Here is a 19,305-nt window from a genome sequence, read left to right as displayed (position 1 = left end):
TAACATAAGGCTAAGATAAGATTGTATAACATAGGATTAGATTAATTATAAATAAAGCAGTCCTCCTTAGAGGGGGGGTGGTGGAGGGAATATTTAAGAAATAAAAATAGGGTTAGTTAACATAAGGCTAAGATAAGATTGTATAACATAGGATTAGATTAATTATAAATAAAGCAGTCCTCCTTAGAGGGGGGTGGTGGAGGGAATATTTAAGAAATAAAAATAGGATCAGTTAACATAAGGTAAATATAAGATTGTATAACATAGGATTAGATTAATTATAAATAAAGCAGTCCTCCTCAGAGGGGGGTGGTGGAGGGAATATTTAAGAAATAAAAATAGGATCAGTTAACATAAGGTTAAGATAAGATTGTATAACATAGGATTAGATTAATTATAAATAAAGCAGTCCTCCTCAGAGGGGGGGTGGTGGAGGGAATATTTAAGAAATAAAAATAGGATCAGTTAACATAAGGTTAAGATAAGATTGTATAACATAGGATTAGATTAATTATAAATAAAGCAGTCCTCCTCAGAGGGGGGTGGTGGAGGGGATATTTTAAGAAATAAAAATAGGATCAGTTAATATAAGGTAAAGATAAGATTGTATAACATAGGGCTACAGTGAAGAAATCAAAAATTTCAAGGCAGCATGAAGGTAACGCACAATCAGGGATGTGCAATTTCTGAGGCATGTATTCAAAAAAAGTATTTTAATTGTGTTTTATGATTCATATTTGAGTTCATGAAATAAAATGTTTTTTTCTACAGACTTTGATCAGTGTTTTTGTATTTTGTAAAATACGAGAAATACTGTATGCATGGTAATGTCAGGTGTGCAAAATGTTTGTGCTAACAAAGGACACAGAGCCCCTAGAAGGGCACAGAGCCAGGCTGAGCACCACAGCGCTATCCAGCCCATGGCTGCCGATGGTCACATTCCACCAGAACCCCCCAACACTAACTCCCCAGGGAACTTCCAAGCAGCAGAGCAGATTCCAACAACCGAGGATCAAAGGAAAAGAAAAGATACTGGCAGGAAGAAGATGATCTTGTGGCCAAAGGTTAAAAATGTAGAAGTTTGGAGAACAAATGTGTTACAAATGAAATATTATTTGAAATGTGCTACAGCTTAATCATTCTATCATACATCTATCCATCCATTTTCCAAACCGCTAATCCTACTGGGTCACGGGGGGTCCGGAGCCTATCCCGGAAGCAATGGGCACAAGGCAGGGAACAACCCAGGATGGGGGGGGCAGCCCATCGCAGGGCACACTCACACACCATTCACACCTACAGGCAATTTTTTAGCAACTCCAATTAGCCTCAGCATGTTTTTGGACTGTGGGGGGAAACCGGCGTACCCGGAGGAAACCCCACGACGACATGGGGAGAACATGCAAACTCCACACACATGTAACCCAGGCGGAGACTCGAACCTGGGTCCCAGTGGTGTGAGGCAACAGTGCTAACCACTGCACCACCATGCCGGCCCACAAATTTAAACAAATTCATTTTAAAAAACTTTAATCTCAGAGCCAATTGCCATGTGCCCACAAATATTTCAAGTATTATTGTTTATGATTATAAATGCCGAATACATTCCTGGAGCCTTCGATTTAGCATACACAGTGCCCTCTACAGGATTCTGTCGAAACAGCATCTCTCAACCTCGTTCAGAAGATTTGTGTCTTTTTCACAAAACGTTTTTCTTTGTAAATCCCAAAATCTTCCTATAAATGTATGTATGAATGCTTCTCGTCTTTTTCAGTCACATGAAGCCTTTATAAATGAGCTCCCCGATTAATCTGTTTACATGAAAACATCTTAATTGCGTTAAGGCATGTAAACGTAGCCACCTAACGAAAGGTAACCACGTGACTTAGCAGACTGCATGTTCCTCATCTCCTCTGTATGGACCATAGAGCTGTGTATCGGAGAGTCTGACAACACGCTACGTTTCAAGATACAGGCATTACAATTCAGTGCGCTGCTCTATTTTGCCATTCTTTTTAAAAAATCTGCTTTTAGGAAAACATGGCACATTATAGAGAGCACACCACCAAATGGATGAAATCTGAGTAAAAACATTTGATTTTTAACGCAATCAGAATAAAGGGGTCTGCATTTATCACTGTCCCTGTAACAATCCAGCATCGTAGCACTACAGCTATTTCAGATTCAGCCAACGAATAACGTTGCTAGTCAGCAGCCTTGTGCAAGCTACTGAAAATTACTAATTACCAATTACTGTATATAAAAGTAATTATAATAAGGGTGGGATTCGACCGTGTGTCTGCCTGGGGGGTCGCCGGCCAGGATCGCCAGCAGTTTGGACGTGTGGTTGGTGTGGCAATGTGCTGCATCAGCGTCTGCTCCCTCTGCCTGACCTGCCCAATATAATTACATAATCAAGGAAAATAACAGTGGGCTAAAGGTTGCATAGTGATCACATTAACATCGCGTCGATGTTGAAATACATGGTGCAAACAAAAGTAGTGGAATTACACTGACGAGTTACTACCAACACTGCTAGGCAGCTAGGTTTGCTAATGCTAACGTTAGCAGCGCACCCATATCCACTACTTCCTCTCGCAAGATAAGGCAGCGTTACTGTCACTGTAAATACAATGAGATCTCTGGAGCAAGCCTGTCGATACCATGTTAAGTGTAAAACCACAAGTAAAATACCTTAAAAATAATAGAAATATAGATGGTGCTGAACCATGGTGAACAGTGGAGTCATAACAGAGGCTGTGCGTTGTGTTCAGTCACCTTTCACTGTAAATCACACATGGCTTCACAATCTTTTGTGTCTGCTCTGAATCCCTCAGGGCTGGAGTGAAAACTCCATTCACACTAACATGGTGCCAAGGGGTATTGGGTAGACATGATTCTATCCTTTTTGGAAGTAATTTGTTTTACTGATTTAAATAAGTTTTAAAAAATTGCAAAATATAAGAATAGCTCATTGTATCCAAAGGGATGTGCCAAGCTTGCAGTGTTGATGTGCTGCCACCTTCTGGGAAAACGATGAACTGATTTTCAGATTAAGAACATGTATGGTTTTCTGGTATCAGGTGAGAACCGTTCATGCGGCGAACCTATGCTTATGGGTTATGGGTTAAGCTTGGGTCTAGAGCTCAGGGTACTTCCAGGCTTGGAGGCCAAGGGTAAGGTCTCTCTTTCCCCATGTAAGCATTGAATGATGATCCAGCACCAGGGCTTGGGTAAGTCACCACGAGTTGGGAGCCTCATTCCCCAGGTAAAGGATGAACGATGTCCATCCAGCCCGGGGATTCTGGTGAACCTCTCCTTACGCTGGAAGCCTCCTCCCTCAGGTAAGGGTTTAAGAATCTCGCGGTACTTCCATTGAGCCTTGGGGTTCTGGAGAAAAATCCCAGGGCCATCCAACTGTAGCAGTGTGGAATTTTGCGGGTAGGACTTGTTGATTATTTCCGGTAAGTGTGTGTGGGGACCCCTAGTGTGTGGAGGCGTCATTGGCGTTTCCCGGTCCGGTAACTCCCCTTCCACACCGCAGTGGTCTGCCGTGGTACGCTGGCATGCTGGCTGATGTTCACACTTATTCTGTGTCTTGGTGGGAGGTTTTGCTGTTTTAATTAGCGTTAATCCTCTGCTTGATTTAAATGGCTAATGGTAATATTTTATATTGCAGTGTTTCTCTGGTGTCTGTGTTGCAGCTCCAGTGGTTGCAAGTTATTCTGGTGACTAGGCCTATAGCTACTTGTCAGTTGCTTTACTTGATGTGTTTTAATTGTAGTTACGGTTGTTGCCAGGATTACAGTTTCAGTTGCTCGTCAGCTTCAGCTTATGCCTCTTCCAGCAGGTTTGTCAGACAATAATAGTTTGAACCTGCACTGTGGCTGCTGTGTTTCCTACGTCAGTTTTTCTTTTCCGTCAGTCTTGTCTTGTCCTCGGCCGGTCCGATGTCGCCCAACAACTGCTGCTTGAAGCTCCTGATCCTCGGTGGGACATCGGCGATGTGCTGGGAGCCTTGGAACGCGCTAAGGATCGTCGCACCTTTTCCTGCATTTGGAGCTGTTTCATTCCCTAGTTTTGCGACTTAACAGACTTTAGGCCGCCCTTTCTTTCTGTATGGGACTGATACAGAGGGACAGCCTGTATTCTGCTACTCATTGTTTGCACTCTTCATAGTTTTCAACACTCAGATTCTTGTTTAGATTGGGGTATTTTCTGGGAGACTGTGAGCAGTGGCTGCCTCGATTGATCTGGCTGACTAAGATTTGATTGGTCTGGGGTGGTGGTGTTCACACTTTCACCTTGTGCAGTATATTTGTGTGGGGATCAGTGTGGTGGAGCACAGGTGTGTGTGTGTGCGTGTGTGTGTGTGTGTGTGTGTGTGTGTGTGTGTCTGTGTCTGTGTGTGTGTGTGTGTGTGTGTGTTAGTTTAGGGGACTCTATTCCCCCTTTTGATCAACTTCCCCGGACACCTGTCTCCTGCTTGAGTTTAGTCAGCCAGTGGCCAAAGGCTGGTTGCTGGTTTATTTTTTAAGGTTGTTGATGCTAAAGCGCTTGTCTTGTTTTTTTGTTTTATATTTTCAACAACCTGTTAATAGTACAAACACGTCTCTAGCTCCATTCGGTAAATGAACTTGTGTGCTCTTAATTTAGAGTAATTTTTCCTGTGGTGAAATTCCCCAGGTGGCATAGTCGTGTCCTTGTACTACTGACCGCTCTCTGCCACAAACACTTTACCCTAAACCTAAGCCTAATCCTAACCCTAACCATAGCCCTAAACGTCATGTCCTGCCACCTCCCTGACATGGCTCTAATAAGCCATGCCTGCTGCTCATTGGTCTCGCGTCTCGTTCCATCCCTCATGTTAAACACTCCCAGCTACCTCCAGTCTGTTCCCTTGTTATTCCTGTATAAGTGCTTCCTGGCCCTGTGTTCGCCATTGATGTGGTGCCCTCCATGTTGCTCGTTCCCTAGCCTCCCATCTTGATCCCAGTAAATCCCAGTTTATTGTCTGACAACACCTGCTCCCAGAGTCGTTCATCCTGGCACCCAACAGACTGACGGAACTCGACAAGCCCCAGTAGATTCCCCAGGTCCCTACAGCCGATCACTGCTGCTTGTGTCAAGCATACCTAATGTCGCTGGTTCAGGCCGCAGTACATCTTTGCCCAGAGAGAATGGCCCATCTCTGACAGATGGCATAGCCGCCCTCTCCCCGGACTCCCAAGTGGAGGGTGTGACAGCTATACCGGAGATCCTCAGGGCCCTCTGGAATGGAGTGAGTGTGCTGAACCCCGCAGAGGTGGGGTGCTCTGGAGAAAAGGAGCCTGCCGTCTCCATGTCGTTTGCCGTGGGGCGACCTGCGTCCTCATTGTCACTTGAAGTCTGACGATGATGCTTCTCTGGGATTTACTGTGATCCCCCTGTTCGCCAAAACATGCTCCCCAAAGCTCTCCAGCACAGAAGAACAGGCTTCACTCCTAGTTCTATGGTTGTCAGAGGGCTGGACCACAGTAGAGGTCGGACTTTGCTTCAACATGGTTTTATTGGAAGTCTGCACACAATACAGATGTTTCCTACTGTCCTTCGTTCCAATTAAATGTGGAAACGTTTTGTCAGCTGGCTGGACAAGACCCTACTGCCTCTTTTAATAGTACACATAGTAGTGAGCAGTGGTGACGTAATGGTTAGGGAAGCGCACTCGTGATTGAAAGACACTGCATCTACAGTATCTGGCCCAGGAGAGCCAGCCGTTGCAGTCGTTACATCCGCACTTAAGGCTCCCGGCCCAGAGAGGGCCGCTCAGGCCGCACCCACAGTGTCCAACACAGGTGAGGCTTGGTTGCCTCTAGGCTTCTCATAGAATCTGACACGGTTCCCTGGTAACCAGCCGACACCTGCCACACTGCTCCATAATGTCAGGCCAGCGTCCACCTCTCTGTCCCCTGATGCCTGGCCAGCACCCACCTCAATGTCCCCAGACGTCCAGCCGGTGCCCACCTCATCTCCTGACGGCCTGCTGGTGCCCACTTTCTATCCTGATGTCCCACCGGCACATGCCTGCAGGCTGCCACCAGCCCAGAGAAGATGGATCCAGAGGATGTCCTGCTAGAGTGCCCTGGGTCCTGATACGTGGGTCCCTCCTTCATCCCAGACTCCGGTTACTCTGGTCCCAGTTTCTGGTCACCAGTATCAACAGGAGCCCAAGAAAGCGGCAGGCAGAATGTCTGTCTCCCAGAGAGGGTTTGCCAGTATCTGCTCTTGCCCTGTATGTCCCTTGTCATCTTCCTGTTCCTGTCCTGTTGTCTCCTTGCTGCTCTACTGCTCTGCGGTTCTCTCATCGCCCGCCAACCCCTCACGTCCTCCGGCCCTGCTGGCCCCCCCAGACCCTCTGGTCCTGTGATTCGGCAGAGTTCAGCCTCACCTGGAAAGGGGCCTAGGAGGGTCCCCAGCCCCGAATCTTCACCTGGCTTCCCTGGATGCCCCATGTTATTCCTTTTTGTGCCTCAGTGTTTGTCTTGTTGCTCTGTCCCACCTGTATCTCTCCTTGTCTTCTGCATCCTGTGCCCCTGTTCTTGTTGACCCTCCACCTGTCCGTCCTGTTTTGGGGTCTGACAGGACTGCTGTACCTGTGGTTCCTAGCTTTTCCTTTATCCGCTCCATGTCCTTAGTGATGTCCTGCAACTGCTCTTATGTCTGGTGTTGCTGTCTGTCTAGTGTTCTGTCTAGTCTTGTCTGGTCTTGTCCTGTCTACCATCTGTTCTGTTGTCCCCTGTCTAGTCCAGACTCCAGTCTGGTTCCATCCCTGTTGTCTAACCCCCTTGGACTTCATGGCCGGAGCGCATGCTTTTGGTGGGTTGGGGGGGGGGGGGGGTACTGTCACATTAAGCAATGCCATTTTTATCCACTATGCTTGTCCATTTATGTGTCAACGCATGTTCTGACCATCCTTGCTCTCTGCCTCCCCACATTTCCAGGTGCTGCCCGGGGGGGGCACCATCTCAGCTGGAGTCCTGGTTCTGTCCCATGGAGGGGTGACACTGCGAATTGGACCTGCTAACTGTGTCATCCTGGGTGCAGCCTTGAGTGTCACCCTACACAGGCCAGCGTGGAGAACAGGCTTATTGACAGACTTTAATCACACCTCACACCTGGCCTTTAGCAAGCAGCTCCACTCTTTTCTGTTCTCAGTAATATTAGTCTGCCGGGGGGGTTGGGCAGCCAGTTGTCCATGGACCCCCAGAGGGCTGTTTTATCTCCTTACTTGGGGGTTTTGGTTCCTCTCCTCCTTTGTCATCTGGCTTTCTTTATTTAATATCTTTCTTTCCTTTTTCCCGTTGTGTATTACTGTCTTTAATGATGTTGTAATGTATGACTACACATCTATGTAAAGTGCCTTGGGACGACTCTGTGAGGCACTATATAAAAATGAAATTAAATGTCCTGCCTCCTCCCTGACGTGGCTCTAACAGGCCATGTTTGCTGCTTGTTGGTCTCACGTCTCGTTCCAGCCCTCGTGTTAAACACTCCCAGCTGTCTCCAGTCTCTTCCATCATTAGTCCTCCATTTAAGTGCTTCCTGGTCCTGTGTTCCCCAGTTCGATCACTGATGTTGTGCCTTACGTGTTGCCGGTTCCATAGCCTCCCATCCTGATCCCAGTAAGTCCCTGTTTGTTGTCCGAGAAACACCTGCTGCACGAGTCTTTCACCCCGGTGATCACGACACCAACCACCAGTGATGTCTGTGGAGCCCAGAAATACCAGCCTAGCTGCACTAGTGCCCAGGCAGCACCTTGACAGCGGCATGTTTGCATTGTTATATTTGCCTCACTTGTTCACCACTTTCAGCAACGGTATCTGCTATGTACTAGAACTGTAATCATATGTGAGTGAGTCTGTCTGCTTTGTAGGAGCAGAGATCCCAGCTCCTTACTGTAGGTACAGGGCACAGAAACGGGTAAATCCTGTAAGGTAACATTCTTACAGTCAGCATAGATTCCAACACAGTTCTGGAATATGAAGTTCATAGTCAGTCATCATTTTGTAGCATTAAAATATAACTTTTACATAAATCCTAACAGTATGTGTGATTGTGGGGGGGTGTGGGGTCTCGGGGTGTAACCTCTGTCTCTTGGCTTGTTTCCTGTCCCTCCTGCTGTATGTGTGAAGTCTGCATGTTCTTCCAATGTGGGCTTTCTCCTCCTACTTTGGAGAACATGAAACTGCGATCAGCCGATTGGGATCTCTAAGCTGCCCTTAGTGTGAGTCTGTATGTGTGAGTTTGTGCTCTGCTATAAACTAGTATCCTGTCCATTGTGTCCCCCGCCCTGTGCCACCTGGGACAGGCTCCAGGCTCCCCACCCCCCTGTACAGGATAAGCAGTAATGCAGGACGGCTCCACACTGTTCCAAAGAAATGGCGCTCCAGCTCCCTTCAGGACTTCAGACCAGCTGCTCTCACTTCACACCTCCAGGTTTGTGGGTGTGGTTCCCACTCCTGGTTCTGCATGTACAGCTTGCATGTTCTCCCCGTGTTCCTGCTGGTTTCCTCAGGTTTCCTCATGCTGTCCAAGATCATGCAGTTTGGTGAATTAGTGTCTCTTGATTGTCCTCAGCATGTGAGTGAGTGTTTGCCCTGTGATGGACTGGCATCCCATCCAGGGTGTCTCTGCCTTGTGCCCTGTGCTTCCTGTGATGTGTGTGTCCCATAACCCTGTACTGCGGTTATTGGAATTTGTTGGATACTTTTTTGATATATGATCTTTCTGTTCATGGGGATGGCTGAAGCTGGTCCATTAACTTTTGGTTTAAATATAAGAGTAGTGTTCAATGAATATCTAGAATAAATTTTCATTATTAGAGTATGGAATTATTTTGGATGATTAAAATGATCACTCTGAACTTGACTGTCCTTCCTAACATAAATACACTCCCTGCACAAACACACAGAAAGAAAAGGAAGAGATGACATATATTTTCATGAATATTGTATATAGAATAATGTAAAAAAACAAATCTGTGCATTGACAGTACTTGTCAAAGCTTGTTCTGTCTAATCCTGACACAGTCTGTCTATAACTGCACATCCCTGCATGTTTCACCTGAAACCACATGATCCCAAACGTGATTCTAAACAGACACAGAAATTCATTCTCAGTAGATCTGCTCTCTTATACCTTTATACCTAATTTCTATCTACTGCACAAAATCAAAGAGTAGGATTATAGTTTGTTTACAGAAAAACAATGTCAGTAGCTGTTATTCTCATAAAAGATAAATAAATGTTCGCTTTGGGTACAGTTTGTATAATGTACTATTTTGTTCATAAACTGCAGCTCCACTGTTTGCCCAGTCTGCTCTTCTCAGTCTGGTCTCAGTCCAAAACCACACCTGCTGCAGCCTGAGAAGCAGGAAGTTCCTCCCACTGTCACACACAGACGACTGTGAGAGAAAACGAGACTGAATCCTATCAGTGTTCGTGGTAAAATGGCAGAAGCCAGAGTTGCAGTGGATGTAAACGAGTTCAGCTGTGCAATCTGTCTGGATCTACTAAAGGATCCAGTGGCTATTCCCTGTGGACACAGTTACTGTATGAGCTGCATTAAGAGCTGCTGGGATCAGGAAGATCATGCTGGAGTTTACAGCTGCCCCCAGTGCAGACAAACCTTCGTACCCAGACCTGTTCTGGGCAGAAACACCATGCTGGCTGAAGTGGTGGAGAAACTGAAGAAGACTGGACTACAAGCAGCTGCTCCTGCTGACCAGTATGCTGGACCTGGAGATGTGGAGTGTGACGTCTGTACTGGGAGAAAACACAAAGCTGTCAAGTCCTGCCTGGTGTGTCTGGCCTCCTACTGTGAAACTGACCTGCAGCTTCACAACAAACTCCACCATGCAAAACAGCACAAGCTCATTGATGCCATCGGCCATCTGAAGGACAAGGTCTGTTCCCACCATGACAAACCGCTGGAGGTCTACTGCCGTACCGACCAGCAGTGTATCTGTTATCTCTCTACGATGGATGAACACAGAGGCCATGATACAGTCTCAGCTGCTACAGGAAGGGCGGAGATACAGGTCAGGCTAATTTAAAAGAATTTCCCCTTTCTATCTAAAAGAATTTCCCCAAAGGGATCAGCGAAAGTATCAATTATTGTTCTTATCTAAAAGTAAATTTTAAATAAATGGATTTTGTCTTAACACATGTTAGTGTAATTGCTACGAAACACTCAGATCAAGTCTGGTTCGGTAAAGTTGTCATGACCTACTTGTCCGGTCTTACTAGCGGGGTTACTAGCTTGTCGGATTTAAGGTAGTCTGGGCAAAATGTAAGTAAACGAATATGAAGTCCATTTAAACTGTGGTACCTTACATCCGACAAGTTACCCCGAAAAGCCAGTAACCCTTCATAGTACAGAAGAACTCACTAGAGCCACAGTACAGTAAGGCCGTGCCGCCGAAGATGTTTGTACGGGACGCCATGACACTCAAAATAAAATAATAAGTATATCAAAAAATATAAATAAAATGATAAATATTTCAATAATGAATCCTTTTATTTTTAAATAATTTCATAAAATTTCATAAATTTCATAAAATTATGTTTCATAATAACACTTGTCTTCTATGTATAATTTTTAAATTTGACAATTTATTGTTTCGTAATAATGTTGCGATTTTCATTAGACAATTATTATTATAAAATAATATTTTCACAATAAAGTTTAACTTTTCACATTATCCACATGCATATTTATACTGCATCAGGAGGTGTTTTGCAGGATTGGCACTGCAGCCACCGGATAAAACTCACACTGTTCCATTGGGACTGGTGTGGTGCTGAGGTGTCACCCACTGCACGGCTGCACTCAGGTTCTCATCCCTGAGGTGGTTCGTCGTGTGGTGGGTGCGGTAAGGCACTGTACTCAGTGTGTGCTCCTTACCTCCGTACCTTACCTTACCTTACCTTACCTTACCTACATCAACACAGTACAAATGTACATGTTAAAAAAGGTCTTTCGGTACCAAGATATACGTAGATTAATACTTTTCTATTCAAGGTTAAAGGGTTCAGCCTTTAAAGCATTGTGTTGGTTGCCATAGGATAATATTTTGGCTTTCAATGATAACCAGTGAAGCTCAAAATTTATGACAATATTAACAAAGAGGTTCATTGTTTTGTCTAATATGCTGAATTATGTCTGACTTGGAACAAATGAAGTAAAAGTAGTCAGGGCTGCAGTGGGACTGAATATCTAACCTGGAATTCAAGCCCCCGGACAGCCCAATATAAAACTATATAAACAATTACACTGTTATTATATGTTTCTATTCACACATCCATTTGCTTGGCTACTGAACACACATTCTTACCTACATGCTTTAATTTTACCTTCATGTCATTTTTACCGGCACATTTCACTAATATTAATAACGCGTGGAGCAGCTTTGACATAAATAATGAAGCTTCGCCTCAGTGCCTGTCCTTGTGTCTCTTCCCCGTGTGGCCAGCAGCCATCGCTATCCATCCCCTTTGTCCTCTCATCGTCTTTGGCCCTAGTGTGTTCTTCCTTTTCCCCACATGGCTGCATTTGGCTCATTGGGATGAGTGTGTGACACAGAGGCTGGGACCAGCTGGTTAAGGGTTTGAGGCAGGTCAGGAACCAACCTCACCTCTTTCATTTAATTATTGCTTTTCTATTCTTCCCAGTGTTTGTTAGTTCTCTGTTCTGCTTGTGAAGCTTGTGCCTTGTTTTATTATGTTCCACATGTTTCTGTACTTTCTAAGTATTGAATTCCTTGTGTGTGTTTCTTACTTTCAGTGTTTGTGGGAGTTTTCCTAGTCTTGTGTTCATTAATATAAGTTACTGCACTTGTTGCCTGTTTTCCCTGCACTGTTGTTATTGGTTAATTGTCTCACATCTGTCTTTGTTAATTCGCTACAGCAGCCTGAGCATTAGATTGGCTACAGAAACCTGCAATGCAGGTTGTGTGTCTGACACAGACAATCACATTTTGTGCAGCGTCAGTGTGAGCCATCGGACTTTATTCTGTATTCCCCACTCCTCCATCAGGCTGCCTCGACTGCAGCCATGTTTTCTGCAGAATGAGACTCTGGGAATTTTCCTGCTCCCAATAATAAGGTCAACAGCTCAGTCTTATCATTTATAAAATGGCATTTGACTGCTAAATAAGCTTCCATATGTATGAATGTCCACATGTCAGATGTTAGTCTTACTGCTTTGGCATTTCTCACCTCTTCCTTTGCTTTCTCTTTTTCTATCTTAAATGTTTCTGTCACCAAACCCTTTCATGTTTGCCTGGATGGGAGAATGTAGGTTGGATCCAGGATCCCCACAACCTCCCTAAATCCTGCGTTATCCACTATGGTGAAGGGTTGTGCATATTGACCAAAGCCTCATCAATCATTTGTTTCTTGGTCTCTATACTGGGAAAATTATACAGATTATTGGGTAATACCCTCACCCAAATCTGATATTATGTATTCATACAATTATTATTATCATTCATACAATTATTATTAAATTATTGAATTATTAAATTAATTATTGAAAATGAATTATTATTAAATTATTATGATGATTAAAACTTACGCTGCAGTGTGTGTGTACGCCGAAATATGTGCTGTACAACAGGTTTGAAACCGGTAATGAGGATTGTGCCACATTTTCAGTTTCCAAAGCAGTCACATGGTTGAGTGCAGAATGAAGCTTCAGATGACCATGGTCACGTGTTCAGGGTGGAACGAAGGAAACTGAAGCTGTGCTTCAGAATGTAGTGAATCGCTTTTTTATTGTCAAGCTTAACATCACTAGCTGCCCCATTCCCTCTGTTAGTCTACGTGTCATTTTCTTAGCTACTTTTTCCCTGGTGAGTTTTGACCCCTTATTGTTCCTTTATTGTGTGTCTTTCCAGTTTGGTTCAGTCTCCTTAATTCCCTTTGTCTTGGAGCTTTTAAGTGGATCCTCACCTTGTTTCCCTGCCTGCACCAGGCTGCGCCCCAACATGCACATTAAATATATGATATGTTCAAATTCTGAAGAATCTTTAATGAATCCCATTTTACACATTTTCCTTTCTGAATTTGCGTGGAACATCAGTGATGCAGACTTTGTCACAGTTTCCATATGAATGGGTCAAACAGTCCAATATTAAACCAACTTCCCTGCAGATTCAGAGTTTTTAGGGTCGCAGGAGAAAAGATGCATTGTTGTTGTTCACAGTGCAGTTTATACACAGTGGCCCATTATCAACTGACATGCGATCTGACATCAATCTAATAGGACGTCAGTTGAGTAGCCGGTCCTGCAGTGCAGCCCAGGACACATTCGCCTTCACATTGCTATAAGAATGTGGCCATATGCAGCCCAGACCACCTCCTAATGTGGTTTGAGTGATCGGATCTCAATGCATCTTCAATGCGTCCTGGGTAATTAGCGCTGTCCACTTGTGATTGGATCACCCAGGACGCATGTTAATACCAGGTGGAAACAGGACCAAAGGGTCTATGTCCATTGAATCCTACCTACAGTCAATAAATCATTAATGAATATCCATCCATCCATCCATCCATCCATCCATCCATCTCCTATCCGGTAATCCAGGTCAGGGTCAGGGGGAGTGCCTGGAGCCTTTCCCAGGCAGCATAGGGCCCAAGGCTGGGGTCCACCCTGGACAGGATGATAAATGAATGTAATCTCAGCTAATGAAACAAACTTGTTTTGTTGTCTTGTTTTCTATCTGTAGAAACAAATGGGTGAAATACAGAGGGAATTTCAGCAGAGAATTCAGATGAGAGAGAAGGAGCTGCAGGAGCTGAGAGAGGCTGTGGGCTCAGTCACAGTGAGTATGAACCTGAGGAGAAGATAACAGCTGGCTTGTAATCATATTGTATCTTCTTTCAGATTCAACAGATTGCAGATTTACAGACTTGTGCGGATTAATCAAATTAATGCTGCTGTGGGTTATTCTGGGTCAGTGGGATAAAGTTGCTGGATTACAGAGTTTAACCAAGTGTTGCAGCAGTAGTAGTTTATTTATTTAAAAAATACCATAAAAGGCCCATTTGAGAAAAATGCAACTTTTCACAACCCAGCGTAATGCAAATAAACACTAAAAAAGTCACCTATTAAACTGAGACCTAATGGTGACAACCAACCTGCCCCATACAGCCACCAGTCTCTGCCAAATCCCTGCAGCTGACAGTGTATGAGCTTAATGAGCGATCATTTCCAATCTGTGCTGGATGGGTTTCAGTACCTGAGGCGTCCAGCATGGTGTCGCTCCAAACCCCAGCCCTGTGCTGTTTTTATACCTCCTGTCGGCTCACATCTCTATTGTACAATGAGGCTCTCTGGAGTCTCAAAAGGGGCCAATTGTAATTTACCGTCCTCTGCTCCCTGTGTCACCAACAGAGCTCAGCACAGTCAGCAGTGGAGGACAGCGAGAGGATATTCACTGAGATGATCCGCTCCATTGAGAGAAGACACTCTGAGGTGACAAAGCTGATCAGAGATCAGGAGAAGGCTGCAGTGAGTCAGGCTGAAGGAGACATGGACAGACTGAAGCAGGAGATTGATGAACTGAAGAGGAGACACTCTGAGCTGGAGCAGCTTTCACACACAAAGGATCACGTCCATTTCCTCCAGGTAACAGAACAGCTACTTTGGCAATAAGAAAACCAGAGTATTCAAATGGATGCATGTTCTCATTTGTATTTCAACTAGTCTGTCATTGGTCAGATGTTAAAGGTTCTGTTAATTAGATTGCAATACACATTTGTGTTGATGAAGCTGTTTAATCAGACTGTGTGTCTGTAGAGGCGCCAGGCTCTTCCTGTCACTCCTGAAGCTGGATTTGGACCCAGAATCTCTGTCAGTCCCAGATCTGATTTTGGGAATTTGAGGAAGGCGGTTTCTGAGCTGAAAGATCAACTGGAGAATGTTTGCAGAATGAAAATGGCAGAGATCCATCACCAGGTTAATACATTTTCTAGTCTGTTCATGTTAATATAGACCAGGGCTGGCCAATCTTACCCAGAAAGGGCTGCTTTTGCTGGATTACTAATTAGAGGACTGATTGGCTGAAGGGTCTCACACCTGGGGTTGAACAGCTGCAGAGAGAGTATGCAGTACAGTCAGCCTCACATTTGTGTGACCAAGTCAGTTTGTTTACAATAAGTTTAAATCTTTGTGATAACTGGTGAAAGAGCTTCACATTCTACTGGCTGCAAAACCCAGATCACATGAAACATGTTTCTTCTACATTACAGAAACCAAAAATCTGTATTATGTGTAACTTACCATGATTTGCAGTTTGTTAAAATGCAATTTTATTTTTTATTGTCCCTCATAATGATAATACCCCACTGCTGTTATCTCCACAGTGAGTGAAGTCCATCTCCCACAAGTAAATTCCTTTTACTCACATCGCTGTTTCTCTCTGTCTCCTTCTAGTTACCAAAGACACCGTCCTACCAGTATTAGTGCCCAGGACCAGAGAAGAATTCTTACACTGTGAGTCTGTTCACACACACACTTCTCTCTCCCTGTATGAGGTGGAGTGTGTTTTATTGTGTTTCATTTTCTACTGCTAGTGGAGCTTCTCTTTCTCTCTCCCGCTGCCTCCGGGTCTTTCACATTTACATGAGCTTTTTATCTCAGTGGACTTTAAATCCAATTGCTAAGTAAGGCAAGTTTATTCAGGGTGCTTTTCCACTGCACCAGGTTCGGTACTTTTGGTTCTTTCCCTTTTCCATTAACTTCCAGTTGAGTACCAGTACCAGAAGTTCCAGTACCAAAAAGCACCACTGCAACTGCGATACTTTTTCGGTACTTCAGAACTTTGGTGTGGGACTTACAAACACGTTCATTGTTGTCTTGCCCGGCTCGTCCACTTCTCATGTGTGCCACGCCCCCTGATTACCCACTTGTGCTTCCCTGATCGTCTCCAGCTTTGTCCACTTACTTTGATTAGTCCCGTCCTATTTAAGTCCTGGTCTTACCTGTTTCCCTTGTCAGTCATAGATGTTAGTCGGCGTCAGATGTTTTCAGTCCTGAGTCTCCCCATTAAACCCCCGTATACCCTGAATCCTGCCTGTTTGCCTGCTTTCCGCTTGCTCGCCCACCTGTGCGATTACCCGCGTCCAGCGAGATCGTGACAATTGTCAATTTAAAAGACAATTTTAAAAAGTCTAAAAGCCCAAAAAACAAACAGTTAACTTAAAAGAAGTGACATTGTAGAGGCAGCGTATGACTCAACTCCTGCTGATTTAATTTATTGAGAACCTGCAGCAAACAGTAACGTTTTAATCCCTGATTATAATGAACTGACAGTGTTAGCAGACCTCAGGTCTTCAGGAAGCTTATTCCATAGACAGGGAGCATAGAAACTAAAAGCTGCTTCAGCCTGTTTGGTCTTCATTCTGGGACACTGAGTAAAGTTTCAGGGGTCTGGATGCTTCAAAGGTTTAAGGAAGTTAGTGCCATTTAGTGCCTTGTAGACAACGAATAATATATTTAAAAATCAACCCAGGAAGCCAGTGCAGTGATTAAGGAGCTGTGTGATATGCTCCACTTCCTTGGTGTTAGTGAGGACTCTGGTGGCAGCATCCTGGATGAGCTGCAGCTGTCTGACTGATTTATTACCAAGACCTGCAAAGACACCATTTCAATAGTCTAGCCTGCTGGAAATAAACACATGAACAAGCTTTTCCGTATCTGGTTTAGAGAGAAATCCTTCTCTCTCTCTCTTATTGTGCTAGTTTCAGCTTCTGTTGGGTGGATCTTAAGCAGACCTTGGGCTGGACCTGGGAACACTGTACTGATGCCTCATTTCCACCAACATGGAGCCGGTGCTGGGCTGGTTGTCACTTGATGCCTTTTCAGAACCTGCCTGCATTTCCACCAGTTTAAAAAATGAACATAGGTGACAGTGAGAGTAAAGGCTCATATGTATTCCGTTTTGTTGGATTTGTTCTAATCTGTTCCAGAGTAAGTTTTTATAAGCTGCCAACTGTCCTCTTACCGATCGCGCTATTAAAGATGCCAATAACTGAACTTTGCAATCTGCCTCATGATCTCTTCGCCACTCAAGTGCCACTATTTTATTTATTAGACCTGGTTTTCATTTATAATGCAAAGTTACTCCGATAATAAGCTGGCTAGTTGTTTTACTGCTGGCACCGGAAATATTAGACAAAACTATATTGGTGATTGACTGAATTATCCAGGTATGCGGACGGTTTGGACACGATGGCCCCTCCCACTTGCACTGATGTTATGAGAACTTTTTTTTTTTTTTTGTGGTGGCCTATAGCCTTCTACCTTTGACCGAATCACAGCCATGATATACCGGAGTATCTTCTTATATGTTATTGCTTAATTATACTGCACTCATAAAGCATTATAAACACAGCTATAAATATTTATAAAAAAGCATAACACATTATATCCACCATTATAACGCTTTATGAATGCTTTATGACACACTCAGCTATAAGGCACTATAGATACCTTCATAATGCAATACAAAGCATCCTTAATGCTTATACCGATCATTGTAATGCATTATGAAGGTATTTATAAGGCACTAAAGATGAAAGCTTCATACATCATTCATTATGCATAATAAGCATGCCTATAATGTGTTATGCCTTTTGATAAATATTTAAAGCCATGATTATAATGCATAAGAATGGATTATTATTTGTTGTGATTTTTTTTAAATTACTAACAACATGGCCTTAAGTGTTCCAGAGATTTTATAGTGTTCCGTAATCTGAGCAAATGGAAGCATGTAGATGATGAACAAAGAGGCTCAGTGAGGATTATAATTCTAATTGGTGATCAGTGTTGACACACCACAGCACACAGTGCACAACACCGAAATGTGTCCTCTGCATTTAACCCATATGTGACATCGTGACATAGCAAGGGGCAGCTAATTCAGCGCCCTGAGAGCAGTGTTTTGCTTAGGGTCCCTCAGCGGTGCCTTGCTGGTCGGGGATTCAATCCAACAACCATTAAGCCACCACTGCCCACTGCCAATAACGGACCCTTGAGGAACTCCACATGTAATTTCTGTTCATTCAGATTCATAATTACCCTTCTGACAGAAAGTAGTGCCTGACTTGTAAAAATAATTCAAACCCATTAAATAAGGCGGCGGCTCCACCTCCTTCCCTAAGTGCTCTAGTCTCACTGATAAAGGGCAGGTAGGAGTAGCTGGTTTGATCAGGGCTGCTGCATAGTTTTCATTTGACCCCATTTCAGTTTAACGCATAAAAATCAAGGTTTATCTTGATATTAAAATCAGTCATTAATAATGATTTTCCAGCCACAGACCTGATATTCAGTAAAGATCAGTTTAATGTATTAAACACATTGTCTGACCCAGTGTGTAGGTGACACACAACTGGAGTCAGATGAGAGAGAGAGTAGCTGTGGGCTTTGATGCACTTTGTTCCCCCTGAAGTCAGTCAGAGCAGGAATGGCTGACACTGGGGCTGCTCCTCACTGCCTAGTGTGGGCTGTAGCTACAGCAGGGGATCCAAACCAAGTCAGCGGCGGGCGGTGGGGTAAGAGCCCAGCCTGTCCTAGGTGTCATCATGCACTGTAATGCTGAAAGCTGGGAAACTGCCCTCGCTTTGTTTGGGTAGCAGGAACTTTTGGTATCACTCAGTAACAGCTCATCAAAACCTTTTATCTGCATCCTTATCTTGTGTGAGCTACAGTATCTATGAGCAGTGAGGTCCGGGGGGGGGGGGGGGGGGGCTTCCTTCCCTCACATTTGCCCTTTTTGTGCATTCGCTGACTGTACTTTTTTTCAGATTCATTAATATTGCCTAAGACGGCACCTGCAGTCTTACCCAAACTGGCTGTGACACTGAACATCTCCTAAGTCTGTGCTTTAGGGCCATGACTTCACACGGCACGACTACACTTGCGTGCGTAGTTTACATCTATCTGGAGGACTGAAGGTCATGTCCACCGGGGGGCAGTGCGAGAAAACCATCTTGGTCGGTTCCTTCGTTTCCAGTCTCACTTGTTAGTATGAGGTTGTGGCATTAAATGTTGTACAAGGAGTCAAGACGGCACTCTGAAGAACACGCTTTGATTAGAGCTACAAGCCCGCTTGGTTTGTTTACCATGTACTGTGAACTATATGCAGTTTTACTACTGTCTGGTTTTATTTAATCATCCAGTGACTGCAATAACTATACATAGTCATGGTTAGCTTGATGATAGGCTTGCTGACTTTCTAGCCTAAAGAAATAGGCTGAG

The 19,305-nt window shown here is 44.2% G+C and overlaps 1 protein-coding gene across 1 annotated transcript in view; it reads left to right on the top strand.

Annotated features, from left to right (window-relative positions):
- The window catches only part of LOC125729079 (E3 ubiquitin/ISG15 ligase TRIM25-like), a 52,495-nt gene extending 36,979 nt beyond the window's left edge, over positions 1-15,516 (top strand). The window contains exon 5 of the mRNA XM_049005629.1: positions 15,478-15,516. Coding sequence (XP_048861586.1) covers positions 15,478-15,507 — 30 coding nt within the window. The 3' untranslated portion in view covers positions 15,508-15,516. The remainder of the gene's footprint in view (positions 1-15,477) is intronic.
- The last annotated feature ends 3,789 nt before the right edge of the window (positions 15,517-19,305 follow it).

Source organism: Brienomyrus brachyistius, unplaced genomic scaffold (genome assembly GCF_023856365.1).
Source record: "Brienomyrus brachyistius isolate T26 unplaced genomic scaffold, BBRACH_0.4 scaffold470, whole genome shotgun sequence".
NCBI classification, from domain to species: domain Eukaryota; kingdom Metazoa; phylum Chordata; class Actinopteri; order Osteoglossiformes; family Mormyridae; genus Brienomyrus; species Brienomyrus brachyistius.
Note: the sequence above shows the minus strand (reverse complement) of the source record. Positions and strands in the feature narration are given on the sequence as shown.